This window comes from Chelonia mydas, chromosome 13, assembly GCF_015237465.2.
Source record: "Chelonia mydas isolate rCheMyd1 chromosome 13, rCheMyd1.pri.v2, whole genome shotgun sequence".
NCBI classification, from domain to species: domain Eukaryota; kingdom Metazoa; phylum Chordata; order Testudines; family Cheloniidae; genus Chelonia; species Chelonia mydas.
In genome coordinates, this window is record NC_051253.2 from 13,800,076 (window position 1) to 13,814,090 (window position 14,015).

The following is a 14,015-nucleotide window of genomic DNA, read 5'->3' on the forward strand; positions in this document are numbered from 1 at the left end:
ACAGAATTCAATTTTCCAAATGGATTATTTTGTAACTAGGCAGAAAGACTGCTTAAATTACTTCTGCTGTTTCAAGGGAAGATTAATACGACCAGATTAAAAGTCAGATCCCCTTGAGGAATCCGTATATTCCTGTCAGCATTATGCAATTAGTTGGTATAGTATTGGAAAATTAAGACTGTTTCTGGTATGTTGCAAAGTCAAAAGACGTTTAGAGAAACAAGAATTTGACTTCCAACATTTTCCCCCGCTCTTTCTTTCCATATGATAACTTGTAGAAGATGAGGATTCATTTATGTTTACCAATGAAAACAAGACAGCTACCTAAAAGGCAATTTTCTGCACAGCTTTTGTAGTCTGTATCCTAATTATTTTTTCTCCCTTGTGGGACTGCATGAATTAAGTGGCCAATTCGCTTTGTGTATACAAATTTGCAGCCCACTTCATAAGCTTCAAATGACTTTGTTCTCATACAAGTCACCTATCTATTGCCTTGCCCTGAATAAATCACACCCACAGAGCCTTTTAACCTGTATATGTTGCAAAACTAATAGAAGATTCCAAAGTTAAACTGATATTATTTATAGGCCAATATTTTACAAAGTTACTTATTTCAAAAGGATTTGTTGTTTTTTTTACCTTAATGAGACATTGTTTTTTATCTATTAAGTACAGGACTCTTCCATAGAACTTAGATTGGTAATGGAACTATTGAACCCACCCCTATGCGCTCAAAAAAGGGATAGCTAAAATCTGGCCCTAGGTAATTAGTAGAGAACTTGTATAGCATAATTTAACATCTACTGAAATTATTATGCCTCGCCCATCACCATGGGATCAGAGCACCTATTTTATAGAGGATGCTAATGCAACACATACATACGAACAAAGTCCACATACCATTAATCTTTAGAATTAAACCCAAAGACTAATCTGTTTTTCCTACCTTTAATGATTCTCTGCTGTAGGTATTTTAAGCCATGTGTAGGGCTGGCAAACTGTCAGGCCTGTCCTCAAAATTTGTGCACACAACTGAGTATCTTCAGAAGCTGACAAACACCCCTACTCTGCACATGAAAAACCAGCACTGGCTTAATTTACCATTCAAAAATGGGCATGCAAAACTGGAGGACAACAGATTGCTGGGCAAAGCATTTATGGAAGACCCTCCAATTTTTCAGACAACTCTTGGGCTTAATTCTGTGCTGACCTAGACACTTTGCACCACCACTAAAATCCTGACTGGGATGATTTACACAGGGGACTTGTGCATTGCAATGCTGATCATTGTATTGTCCAATTCTTAGGCTCCCTGCCGCCCTGTAGAATTCACAGCCCCAATTTAGACACCAAGGCTCCCATAGCATTTTATAGGGCGAGTTCAGTGCCGAAGAAAGGGATTCTCAGAAGCCAGCAGGATGAGTAAGTAACTGCCAGCAGTGAAATGCCAAGGATGAGGGTGGATCTGGGGCCCAGATCCACAAAGGTACTGACGCATCTGTGGGCACATCTACACTGCAACTGGGAGCATGCTTCCGAGCTTGGATAGACAGACACACACTAGCTCTGTTCGAGCTCACATGCTAAAAATAGCTGCATAGCTGGGGATAGCACAGGCAGCAGCTCAGGTAGAAACCCACCCAGACCCCCTGGGTATATATTTGGGTGGCCTGCCTGTGTGCTATCCCTGTCTATGGTTCTATTTTTATTGTACTTGCTCAAGCAGAGCTTGTGAGTCTGTCTACTGGAGCTGAGAAGCAGGTTCCCAGCTACTGTGTAGACGTGTCCTGATTGACAGGCCAGAAGGAGGTGCCTATCTCTGCTTGGGATTTTCATCCCTTCTCCAGGTCAGCCCTTTCTCATGAAAAATCATAGAGATGCCAGCCGACCCCAACAGTAAATAGTCCAGTGGACTGAGAACTCACCCAGGGTGTGGGAGACCCAGTTCAAATCCCTGCTGTGCCTGATTTAGAGCATGGACTTTAATCCATGTCTCCCACCATCCTGGAGAGTTTCCCAACCACCCTGCTAGAGGCTGCTCTGGGGTGGGGTCTCTTTTCTGTTGAAGCTTTTCCACTTTGTATAAGTAAATATTCATTAGCCCATGGTGGGGGAGGGGCACGAGAGAGGGAGAGAAGCGAGAGATTGACTCTATAGCTGGAGAGTCAGGTTCAAGCCCCTGCTCCAATGAAAATTTAATTTATACAGTGTGGAACAGCTTCAAAAGGAGAAACTGAGAATGACCCATGTCTGGGCACTCTAATGGGAATCCTGGGCTTTAGTCCCTATGCCAAATTAGATAGGGAGGATGGAATCTGAGTCACCTACACTAACCACTGGGCTCTTGGATATTCTACAGGACATGTGTGCGTACAGCAGTCCCCAAAATTCCTTATCTGCTCGTTCCTGTCTTTTGAGCAAGAGAGCGTGCTTTGAGAATGCCTACCAGATTGGGCACCACGGGTGAGGCAGGCAGGGGAATGCCTAGCTTGAGAATCCCACCAAGCTTTGGGCAGGAGCTAGGACTCCAAGCAGCTCATTAGCCGCAGGGCGGCATCAGTGGAAATTTAAGCACCTATGGGGAGTAAGGCATCTACAAGATTAGGTGGCACCTGAGAAGTGGTTTGATGAATGTCAGTGGAGCCTAAATGTTGGACTTTGGCATCTAAAAAGGCAGCTAGGTGCCTAAATACCTTTGTGAATCGAGCCCCAAATCACTAGGCATAATGAGCAGGGCTACGCATGAAAACAATCAGCTATAACTGAATTTCCCTTTGTGTGTGTGTGTTCAGTAAAAGACCTTTAACATTTCGGGGACTGGCTGGAGGAGGTGTCAGAGGTGGTGTTTAAAAAAAACAAACGTAAAGAGCCTTTTACAAGTAATTTGAATATGCTGTGAAGATTTTAGGGTTTTCAGGATTTGCCATAAGCCATAGCCTCACACTACATGTTTTTCCTTGATCTTGGGGGAACATCAATTTTAAAACATCTAGTTCCCATCCCCACCCCATTCATATTTTTCAGGATAGTCTTTAAATAAAATAAACATATGCATGTTTAAAGGCCTGATTCAGGTGTGCATAATCTCTCTGATTGCATATGTAAATGCTCCTAGTTATTTGGTTGTGCATTTGCACTGACTGGGGGAGTCAGTCTTGAAGCTGAAATTCATGCTGGCTTCTGTACTGTCATTCTGAAATTAATCACAAGTTACGTCAATAAGTCATATACTCTCTATTTATTTGTATTTGACTTACCAGCATATTTTTCACATTTCAGAAGTGGCCTGATGCATACTTAAAATAAAGGTCCAAATCTGCGTTGCATCAAAAACACAGCACAGAAGATACAGGCCACAGAGAGTGGGAGGAAAGATGGCTTTACACCACCAAGTTTGCAAGGCAGACAAAACAGCATTACTAAGAGTATCTTCCAGGCTGCCTATGGACTGCACTATATCTCAGTATCTCCACAGTGCCAGGCACTATGGCTAGGCTTCCTCCCACCCTCAACCCAATCCCTGCCTTGCATCTTATCCTGGGGCTTGTGGGGGTGAGACAATATAAGGGAGCTTATGTCATCCCTGTGCTGCTCCTATACCAGATGATCTCACCCAACCCCTTTCAGTTCCTTTACAGCCCCATACACCACTGGAGTGGCATATAGGGGGCAGAGTTGATCCCAGAATTCCAATCTGGGCTAAGCCTGTGTGAACCATTCAGAAAAGAAAAGCAAACTCATCTGAACTGACTGTTCCGATATGCAAAACAGAATACAGATATCATGGGTTCATGATCAGCAGTCTCAGATACCTCAATGTGATGACACCAATCTAGAGCCCACAGACCAAAACCCTACGTGGTGACATAGCAAAGCAACCCACCAAGCAAAATTCAAAAGAGTTCTCAGGCCACAGAAATTCAGACTCTGACCCCAGACCAGGACTACTGGTAGAACAATGCCGTGAAAGCAGATACTCAAGAAAGAGCCCTGTCCTATCGTAATAAATTAAAAGAAACACCTGCAGTTAAATCTATCATTAAAAAAAAGAAGAAGAAGAAAAGATTTAACGCTTCAGTGAAGAGGCAGGTGCTACTGAAACACTGGCTGGTTTTGCCATTTTTCCTCCCCCTCCCCCTTTATAGTTTTTGTGATGGTGTAAAACTCTTCTTATAGAAAGATATATAAGGCGAGTAGAAGCTCCTGCTGTTTCTACATTTGATGCTGCCTTCATCAGCATTTGAGAGTCATTTTTCAGGGCGCAAGAGGGAAGATAATAACTACATTTCTTACACATTATTAATGCAAAAGTGGAGTTTCCTCCTACTGCATCATTTGTTGAGCTGGACCACATCCCCTTGGATTCATTAGCACAATCTCTCATTGCGGTGACACCAGGCATGGTAAAGGGGTGGGGCTGCTTTCTCATTTGTTGTAGCATTGCTGCCTTTGTCATAGCTATTTAAAAGCAACCTTCTTTCCCACGGGTATTTAATGAGAATATTAGCAGAAAAAACCCCAAAGCTATTACCATACACTTAGACCCATTCTTGCTGACCGGTGTGACTATATATCAATAAAGGCAGAGTGCCACGATTCCATGTTGGTCTCATACATCAAAGAAACAGAGCATAAAGATGATGCCTTAGTACAATACATCACCGAAGCCACATTACTCTAATGATACACATAGTGAAAAACTGACCAGAGGGAATATTAGCTGAAGTCTCTGCCACGTAAAATTGCTTTTGAATTATTAGCCATGCTGTTCCTGGAACTAGCTCATGGCTCTAATAAAGGAATAATGAGGATATGGCTATTTTTCCTCTTCACTTTATTAGATTTAGTTAATATTACTATTATTAATTGTTATTATTATTATTATTATTATCATTATTATTGCAGACACATTTAGTTAGATTATATCCCAGACTGGAATTTCACACATCAAGAAAGTAGCTCTCAGGCCCTGACTCACCTAGACAGGTAATGCCACCATTCTTCTTGGTTACTATGACATCATAGCGAGTAACATCAGAAAGACTATACTCCGTTTCTGAGCAATCACCTTCACAATTTGCATTCACAATATGGATATATGCCCAGCACCTAAGTGAGTGGATGCAGGAAAAAAAAAGTTTTTCATGACACAGGAGGGCGGGTGGGAGAGGGAGATTTGAGTGTAGCTGACAAGTTGGCCCACAAAGTCCTCTAAACTTTAGGTACTACTTTTTGTGGCTATGACAGCCTTTGTTTTAATGCCATAGACTACAAGAGAGGCAGTTCTACAAAACTTTCAGAAATTTCCTATAAAATATACTCCCATGGTAGAAGTAGCAATTGAATGCATGTTACTCAGTACTCCTATCAATAATTTGAAAACCTCAGTAGAAAGAATTAAAGGTAGATCTCACAACCAGCCAGGACCAGATGACCATTCAAGCTGCTCTGTGGATTAGACAATCTCTCTTGCTTGGATGGACACTAGCACAGAATTCGGCTCTGATGGACATTGATTATGGTCACACCTGACTGAGGAGCTCCTTTGTATTGCAGAGTATCTGGATGAAATGAGGCAGAGCTGGTGGAAAATTTTCAGATTTCTGGTAAAAACAGTAAAAAAAAAAAAATCAAAAAAGATTTTGTGCTACATTTTTGGTATTTTGACCAGCTTAGAGAGTGGTTGACATTTTTTCAAAAATTCAAAATTTGGCCTAAAAGTTTTCAGTCACCTGTCAGATCAAGGTAAACATCCAGGGCCACCTGAACTAGTCTGTGCTTAACATTGAGCACATGGAACTTCATGCAAAGAGGCACACGGATTTGAGGACAAGGGATTTCCCAGGTCAAAGCAGACGGGTTGTCGAGAGTAAGGGGCAGAAAAAGGAGCTGGTGTTATTTTGGCTACAGGTTGGACGTACTGGAGCTAGACCCTCAGCTGATGCAAGTCAGTGGCATTGCTCCACTGACGTCAATGCAGTTATTCCAATTTACACCAGCTGAGGAATCTGCAACTTCATCACTGACTTTACCATCTCTGTACAAGACAAATAGTAGAGCTGAGTGGGAAATGGTTTTCTCGTCCCATGAACATTTTTGAGATATCAAAAGAATTTCCCCATCATGAATTTGGTTGAAAATTTGAAAATTTTCACAAACAGGGGGAAAAAAAAATCTAACCGTGTCAATCAAAACATTTTCTTTTAGTAATTTGGAGAAGTTTCATTTTTATTAATTTATTAATTATAGTTGTACTAGAGATAGCATCAATTTCAAAAGAAAAGTCATTTCAACCTGGAAAACTGGAAGTTTTTGTTTCAAAAATGTCAAAACAAAACACTGACAATTCTGATACATTTTTCCTCCAATTTTGTTGTTGTTTTGTGTTGAAAAATTTGTCAAAACGGACGCTTTCCCACAAACAAGTATTTTTCAGCTAAAAGATTTGTCAGAAAATTCCCAGTCAGGCCTAGTAAACAGGACTTGTGGACATTTTGTCAATGAATAAGTTATGCTACAGCTGAACACCACCCTATCTCCATTTCCAATTTCTCTCCCAATGAAAAATGTGGATACTGCTACACCACAGACTTTGTTACCACAGCAAAGGGGAAATACTACACAGGCAAATGATAGCTCATCCTGGTGCATAATTAAATTTAAACAATACGGTCTGATAAGCATTGCTTATTTTTCATTTTTGGGTGTGCATAGAAGAATGATAAACATGGAGAAGCAGTAAATTATAATGATGACACTGACTGTTTGGTGAGGGGCATGGAGAAAATATACTTCCAGATTCACTGTTAGAATACTGAACGAAATCATTAATTAAAATAACATTTACTCTAGACTACAAATGGTTTCTCATGAAAATGTACATACTGCAGCAGAAATATTCTGGATATAGATAATTATTATTGTGACTAATTTGCATTGCAGTAGTGCACTTAGGACCCCGCTGCAAATCAGAGTCCTGTCATACAAGGCACTGTACAAAAATGTATAGTTAGAGACAAACCCTGTGCCAGACAGTTTACATCTAAACCGTGGGGCAAACTGGCTTCTGGCGCACACACTTCTACTGGGCATGAGGACACCCACTCCCAGGCTTCTTGACCAACATGTTTACAATGTCGAGCTCCACTGGCCAGATGCATGGCTCACCTACAAATTCTTGTCCATAGTGGTCTCACATAGGGAATACTGGAGTTATGCTCCATTTTGTAAAGGAAATTGCAGGATACCTTGCATGGATTCTTTGTGGCTTCATTTCCCATGTATTTAGACAGTTGAGTCTTACATATCTGGAACTTGGGTCAGCTCTGGTTAATGGGCGCTGAAGTTTGAAACATTTTGGTTGGAATAACCTGGATTTCCCACAGGAGAATCTCATTGGGAAAGCATAGCTTGTGTACAGTAGGTTTGCTTAAATTCTCATGGATTGGCCAGTACCAGAAGTGGGACTATTAGCCTGTCACAGAATGAGCTGGCCCATTAAGAGGGTTGAGGTCTGAGCTGAACTTGTATCAAATTTGGTCTGATGGTGATCTCCCCAGGTAGAAGCAGTGAGTGAAGTCACCTGACAAAGCATCAGGTGACTAGGAATTGGGCCTTCTGGGGGAATAAAAGGACAGTCCTGGCCAACTGGCTGCTTGCTTGGTGGATGAGAGTCAACTGATTGGAATATACCATTTAGCTTGACACATTTGAGCTTGAGCTCAAAATGCAGCATGAGCAACCATACCAAAATGTTTGTGAATACCCAGAAAGAGCAAGTATAGTTTCCAAAAATCTTGACTGGGAAGTGCATGTATATAGAGGTTTGAAAGGATGGTGGCTGATCTAGGGATGCGAGTCAAACTCAGACCTAAACAGATTTCAAGTGTATTCAGCATCCGAGTCAAATCGTTCACACAGCTCCAAAAAATATCATTAAATGTAGTTCTAGATAGAACTAATGTAGCTTTCAGAAGTATGTCTTGCACATACATTTTTTAATTTTAAAATTACATGAAGAGGTTTTATTTCCTTAGAACTTCATGTTTGGGGGGGGGGGGGGAAATGTTGGGTTTGGGGCTTGTTTTGGGGTTTTGTTTTTGTTTTTTTTAAACCAAAACATTTCTAAACAACCCAAAATATTTTCCGGGAACATTTTTTAGATGTTATTTTTACTCAAAAAACGTTTTTTAAAACAAAATCTTTCAACCAAGTCTAGTGTTTATTTTGTGCCTGCAACTATTATAAGTTTAGCTGCTTAAGGGTGAGATTTTCATAAGTACTCAGAACCGGCTGAATTCTGCTCCTTTTGAAATCAGTGGGAGTTTTACCATTTATGTGACTGGGAGCAGAGTTGGGCCTATACGGAGAGCTATTGTAAATGACACCCTAGCTGTCCGAGCTCCCGATTACATCCATAAATCAGTTACTTGACATTAGGCCATATCTTGCAACTTGATTTATGTGGTTGGAGCCCTATGCCTTCATGGAATCCCTTTGAAGTTAGTGGTAGCCATATGGTATAGTAGTCCACGTGTGCAGAACCAGTTGCAGGAATTGACCTCTGGATTGCATATGTAATAAACTTGCAAATGCAAAAATGGATATCCTCTTAAAGAAGAGAAGAAAATTTGGCCTTAAGTATTTCCGTTCCTCTTGAATCTCAAATCCAGTCTTAAATTCAAAATCTTCCAGGCAGTGGTGCATATATGGCTGATGTAAATTTAATCTCTTATAATACTAATGCAGAGCATCAGTAATTGTCAGAACTGCACCATCATAGATGTTACATATTCCGTACAGAGCTGAAATGTATCTACTCTAAAAATATATACTGTGTAATCCCCGCACAGATCAAATGGAAAATATATTATTCACTTTTCATTGCTTTTGGAAACTGCTTAATATAAATTTGAATGAATTCCTTTTTCTGGGCATGATGTACTACAAATAGCCCTGGGGTTTTATGACCAATCCCTTATAAATTATGTAGAGCATAGATACAGATGGAGTCAAATAGGAGAGAATTCAGATCCAGTATTCCCTCAGGATTTCCTCCTATATGTATCACAAACTGGATAAGAGAGGATCAGCCTCAGAAGCTCATCTGTAGTGTCAGGCACCTAGGAGGTTATGCACATAATTCCTAATTTTCAAACATATTAAGCTTTTGCCAACAAAGATTATAAATTAAAGCATATTATTTTCAACTCCACGCCCAGGAGAATTACTCATGTAAATTCTCAGATGAACTGAGATGAGCAGAGGACTCTAGAGAGAAGTGATTAGAAAAATTAAGGAAGTTCATTGGTCTGAAAGGCATCAATGACGGCTTTCACATTAGCCAAATTCGCTAACTTCAGCAGAGTTAGACTAAGGATGAATATGTGCTCCTTTATGTTTCCAAGAGTTTGCACAAATAATCTCTGCCAATATAGACCATTACAAGTTCAATTGAAACTTGTGTCTAAAAAACCTGGCAGTAGGGCCCTTAAAGTCTTGGGTTATGGCAATTATGATTTAGACTCCCCTTTCCAAGGCAAGCACTCTGGGCCTGATTTCTTGTTTACATTAAGGCCATCTTACACTCTTTTAGCAGTGCAGATGGGTCTTAAAGTAGGTGTACAATATTAACTTACTCCCACTTACATCTTTGACAGTGTAAAGGGACCTTTAAGTTGCCTTAGTGTAAATGAGACTTAGATCCTATCTTTCTATATGTCTGAAGTGTATTTAGCTCACTATTCTTGCCATGTTAATAATAAACTCTGGTTTTGATTCATAAATTAATTAATCACATTAATCATTAATCACATGGTTTCAATGTTGAAAAAGAGGGGACACACTTTTTGTGAAAACTTTCATGAATTTTTTCCCAACTTTTCAACCAGCTTTAAGGCTCATCAGGGCAACAGAGTTAGGATAGACACAAAAGTGAGCCCACAATTTTGAGTATCCTGATTATTTACAGTTATATTCATAGTAGATGAGTTGTCAAACTATACAGCTTATAAAATCTTTAAATTTCACTGGAGAGTTTGTCTTTGAAGTAGCAACAAAACTAAGTATTCTTGGCCTCAAAACATCTGTGGGAGCAGTGTAGAATTATGAACTCAATGGAAATTTGGATACGTTTACATATGTCCAAATCTTACCTTGTGGTAGCACCTAAAATAGGCAGCACGCTCATCTGAAAACTTCTCCAGTCGTTTTGGCCCTTTGCTTGAAGCTTTCTTGAATACTAACCAGCATCTCTGATAAATCTGGAAGCACAAAAGAGTAAGCTTGGCATCTCCAATGACTTGAATATCGCTGACATTTGCATAAAATGCTTTCTTTTTGATGCTTTTGCATGTAAATTATTTACAAGTCACAAACTAATTGTTGCTTAGAGTAAAAATAAAACATTCTATCCACCATGGATCTTAGATATATTTACTGAAATCAGAAGAAAGAAAATGAGGGTTTTGAAGACAGATCCGGGGGAAAAAATCGTCACTGGCCTGATTTCAGAATACAATGGCATGAAGAAAAAGCTTCGGAACAAAATACTTGTCTGATCATTTCCTTTAATGTTAGGCACTAGAGGGAAAAGGATGCAAATCATGGACTTGCTAATGCAAGATCATTTCTGTTCCCAGGGGATCAATACTATAGAGTGAACAGTTGAATAATTTTTATTTAGACATATTGTATTATTGTAATGGGAGTAATTAAAATAGACATAGGATTCAGTCTTGCTACATGCACTTCAGATAGCAACTTTGTAAAATCTTGGTCAGAGCAGACAGGCAGGTATGGAACTTTACACAACAAAGACAGGAAACAACACTCTGTTTCTGAAGGGATTGGAAAAGTTACTGGGCAACACAAAGGCAAAATCATTCAATTATCCTGGAATCTAGAACTAAAGGTTGGTCCCAATGAAGTCAATGGGAATTTTACCAACATTTTGCCATTCATCATTCCCATATGTTCACTGTATTCACCTGATATTTATTTTTTGAGCTCTTCTTCTGCTTAACAGAACACCAGGGAAGTTGAAGGAGTATTTCATAAAGCCCCCATAAACCCAGCCTTTACCCACCTGTCTCTCCAACTACTGCTCTAGCCCCCTTAATCTGTTCACCTTTAAATATAATTGTGCCACTTACTGATTATCATTAATTGTACTACGGTAGCATCTGGGAGCCAACCAAAATTGCCACACTTTCAGAAATGTGTGGCTAAGTTAGAAAGAGTTCACAGAAAAAAGTGATAAAAGGTTTAGAAAACTTGACCTTTGAGGAAAGGTTAAAAAACTGGGCATGTTTAGTCTAGTCTTGAGAAACAATGACTGAGCAGGGGACCTGATGAAGAGTCTGCAGGTATGTTAAGCAACTAAATATCAAAGCCCTAAAATTGTGACACCCCTCAAAATGCATTCACAAGACCATTTCTAATTGTATGATTCACAAACAAAACTGGACTCACAAAAAACATGTTTAAAGAAGACAACGAACGTTGACAAAATCATCATGTTTTCCATACCTCCCCCTCCCCTTTCTAGTAGATTAAATGTAGCACAGAATAACATATTTACTCATAACACTGAAATAGAAAATAAAGAATTATTAATGATAAGATTAAGAGCTTTGATAGCTGTATTTTTAATTATTTGTAATTATGTATAGATGAATTAAACACTTAGGTCAGGGTTTTGGTCAGCATATGCGTGGTTTTGGCAATTCTTTTACATAGGATTGCTAATCTGCTTGAAATGTTATTGCTGACAGAAAACAACACATTGTGTTGGAAGATGTAAGTAAAAGGAGTCAGAAACATGAAATGAAGGAGTACTTGTGGCACCTTAGAGACTAACAAATTTAGTCTCTAAGGTGCCACAAGTACTCCTTTTCTTTTTGCAAATACAGACTAACACGGCTGCTACTCTGAAACCAAACATGAAATGATAAATAAATAAATTTAACAAAACAAAAAAACTTTTTTCTCGGAAAACCCAGGGCATAGTGACACAAAAACAATCTAAGCCATAAACTGCAAACCCAGCAGGAAAAATACAGAAGATGGGTACCTGAAGCTTGCACATGTGTAATGTATGGGTTACCTAAAATCCAAAGGGTTGATGTGCTAAAAGCCAATGGGATAAAGATTAAATAATCTGTAACGCAGAAATGTATAAGAGACCTAAGTGAGCATGGTTCCAAACAGGAGAAACATCAGACCAGAAACTGAACAGGGAGGTTGTGGAGTCCCCATCATTGGTGGTTTTTAAAAACAGGTTGGACAAACCCATCTGGGATGGTCTAGGTTTACTTGGTCCTGCCTCAGTGCAGGGGGCCTGACCTGATGACCATCTGAGGTCCCTTCCAACCCCGCATTTCTAGGAGTCTAAACTATTGTGGCCCCATCGTCAAGGTACCGTAGAAACAGACTAGTAAGTAGTCCCTTGCCCAGAGAGTTTATAATCTAAATTTTAGAGACAAGATGGCAAATGGTAAGGAAGGGGGATATAACACAAGCAGAGTGAAAAAATGTGGTGGGCTGAGAGCATCATGTTAGTACCATGGGTTTTCTACACTTCAGGGCAGTGTTCTGTTAGGATGGGGATTAGCTAAATGGAAAGACATGGGAAGGGTGGGACAGGATGGAGAAATAGCAGAGAAGACAGAATGAAGGAAGGAAGTGGGTATGAGAGGAAGAATTGTTCAGTGGTTAGGGCACTAATCTAGGACTTGGGAGAGTCAGATTCAACTCCCTGCTCTGCCACCGACAGTCTGTCATTGGGCAAGTCACTTAGGAAACTAAGGCACTGACAGTCTATCTGTAGAATGGAAACAGCACTTCCCTACCTCAGATGGGTGTTATGAAGATAACTGTATTTAAGATTATTGTAAGGTGCTCAGATATGGGAGCCATGTACGTGCCTTAAACAGAAAGAAAGTGGAGTGAGGTGCTGGCTTTGGGGTGGGGAAAAGTAGTTCTGGTTCCTTACAACTGTTGCTTCCCATACAACTGCGTTCTAAACCCCCTTCAGTCTGAGGGCTGTTCTAAACTTAACACTTAAGTTGAGCTAGCTATGGTGCTCAGGAGTGTCTACACTACAGAGCTATAGAAACACCACTGCAGTGCAGTGTGCCGCTGTAGCGTCTGTAGTGTCGACAGCTTGATTCTCCCTTTTCCACTACCAAAATCCTCTCAGAGGTCTTTAGTTACTCCATTATAGCCAGACTCCAGGATCTCTATTCTTTCCTCCCACTCTTTGAACCCTCTGTTGCTTCCAAGAAGGTGAGCGACACATGTTTTGACTTCTTATCCTTCCTGGACCTCCATGACTGCATCCTCTTCTTGTTTTCCTCCAACCTCAGATTTCTCCCTCAGTATCTCTTTAGGTCAGTGTCTTCCTTCTCCTCAGCCACCGTGCTTGAGGGCTTACAGAGGCCCCACCTTCTCTTCTTTACATACAATCTCTCTCATACAGCCACAGAGCTTGAACCATCTTTATGCTGGTATTCTTTCATATCTATTTTTCCCATCCATCCTCAGTCTGTCTCTCTAACATCTTCCCCTGGGTGTCTGGTGCACAGGCTCAACCTGAAATTGCCTAAGGCAGAAGCCATTGGCAAGACTGTAGCCGTCCAGGGCTTCTTGTACTCACCTTCACCAGAGAGACCAGGACTACCTGGACCTCTTCCCCACTCCTACTCTTTCCTTCCGAGATCTCCCTATTCCCCACTCTGTCACTATTAACATCCTTCCTGTCTTTCAGACCTGGTATCATCTGGGATGCCATCTTCAAGCCTTGTTCCCTCCCCTCCTCCTCCCCCCCCCCCCACATATATTCAGGTTGTATCTAAATATTCCTCCACACCATTTGTAACATCCATCCTACTTTCTCTCTAGACAGCTCAAAACTCCTGTCCACACCAATAACATTTCCTGTCTTGATTACCGTAACCCCCTCCTCTCTAGCCTCCTACCACCTACCTTACCCCTGCATACCTGGCACAGATGAC

General features: G+C 40.5%; 1 protein-coding gene across 6 annotated transcripts in view; it reads right to left on the reverse strand.

The window, feature by feature from the left end:
- DOK5 (docking protein 5) overlaps positions 1-14,015 on the reverse strand; it is an 85,863-nt gene that overhangs the window by 31,661 nt on the left and 40,187 nt on the right. For all 6 annotated transcript variants that reach the window (XR_006285462.1, XM_027822296.3, XM_007059758.4 and 3 more), the window contains exon 2: positions 10,155-10,262. Coding sequence is in view for 5 of the 6 variants with exons in the window: in XM_027822296.3 (XP_027678097.1) it covers positions 10,155-10,262 (108 nt within the window). In the remaining variant the exon portion in view is untranslated. The remainder of the gene's footprint in view (positions 1-10,154; positions 10,263-14,015) is intronic.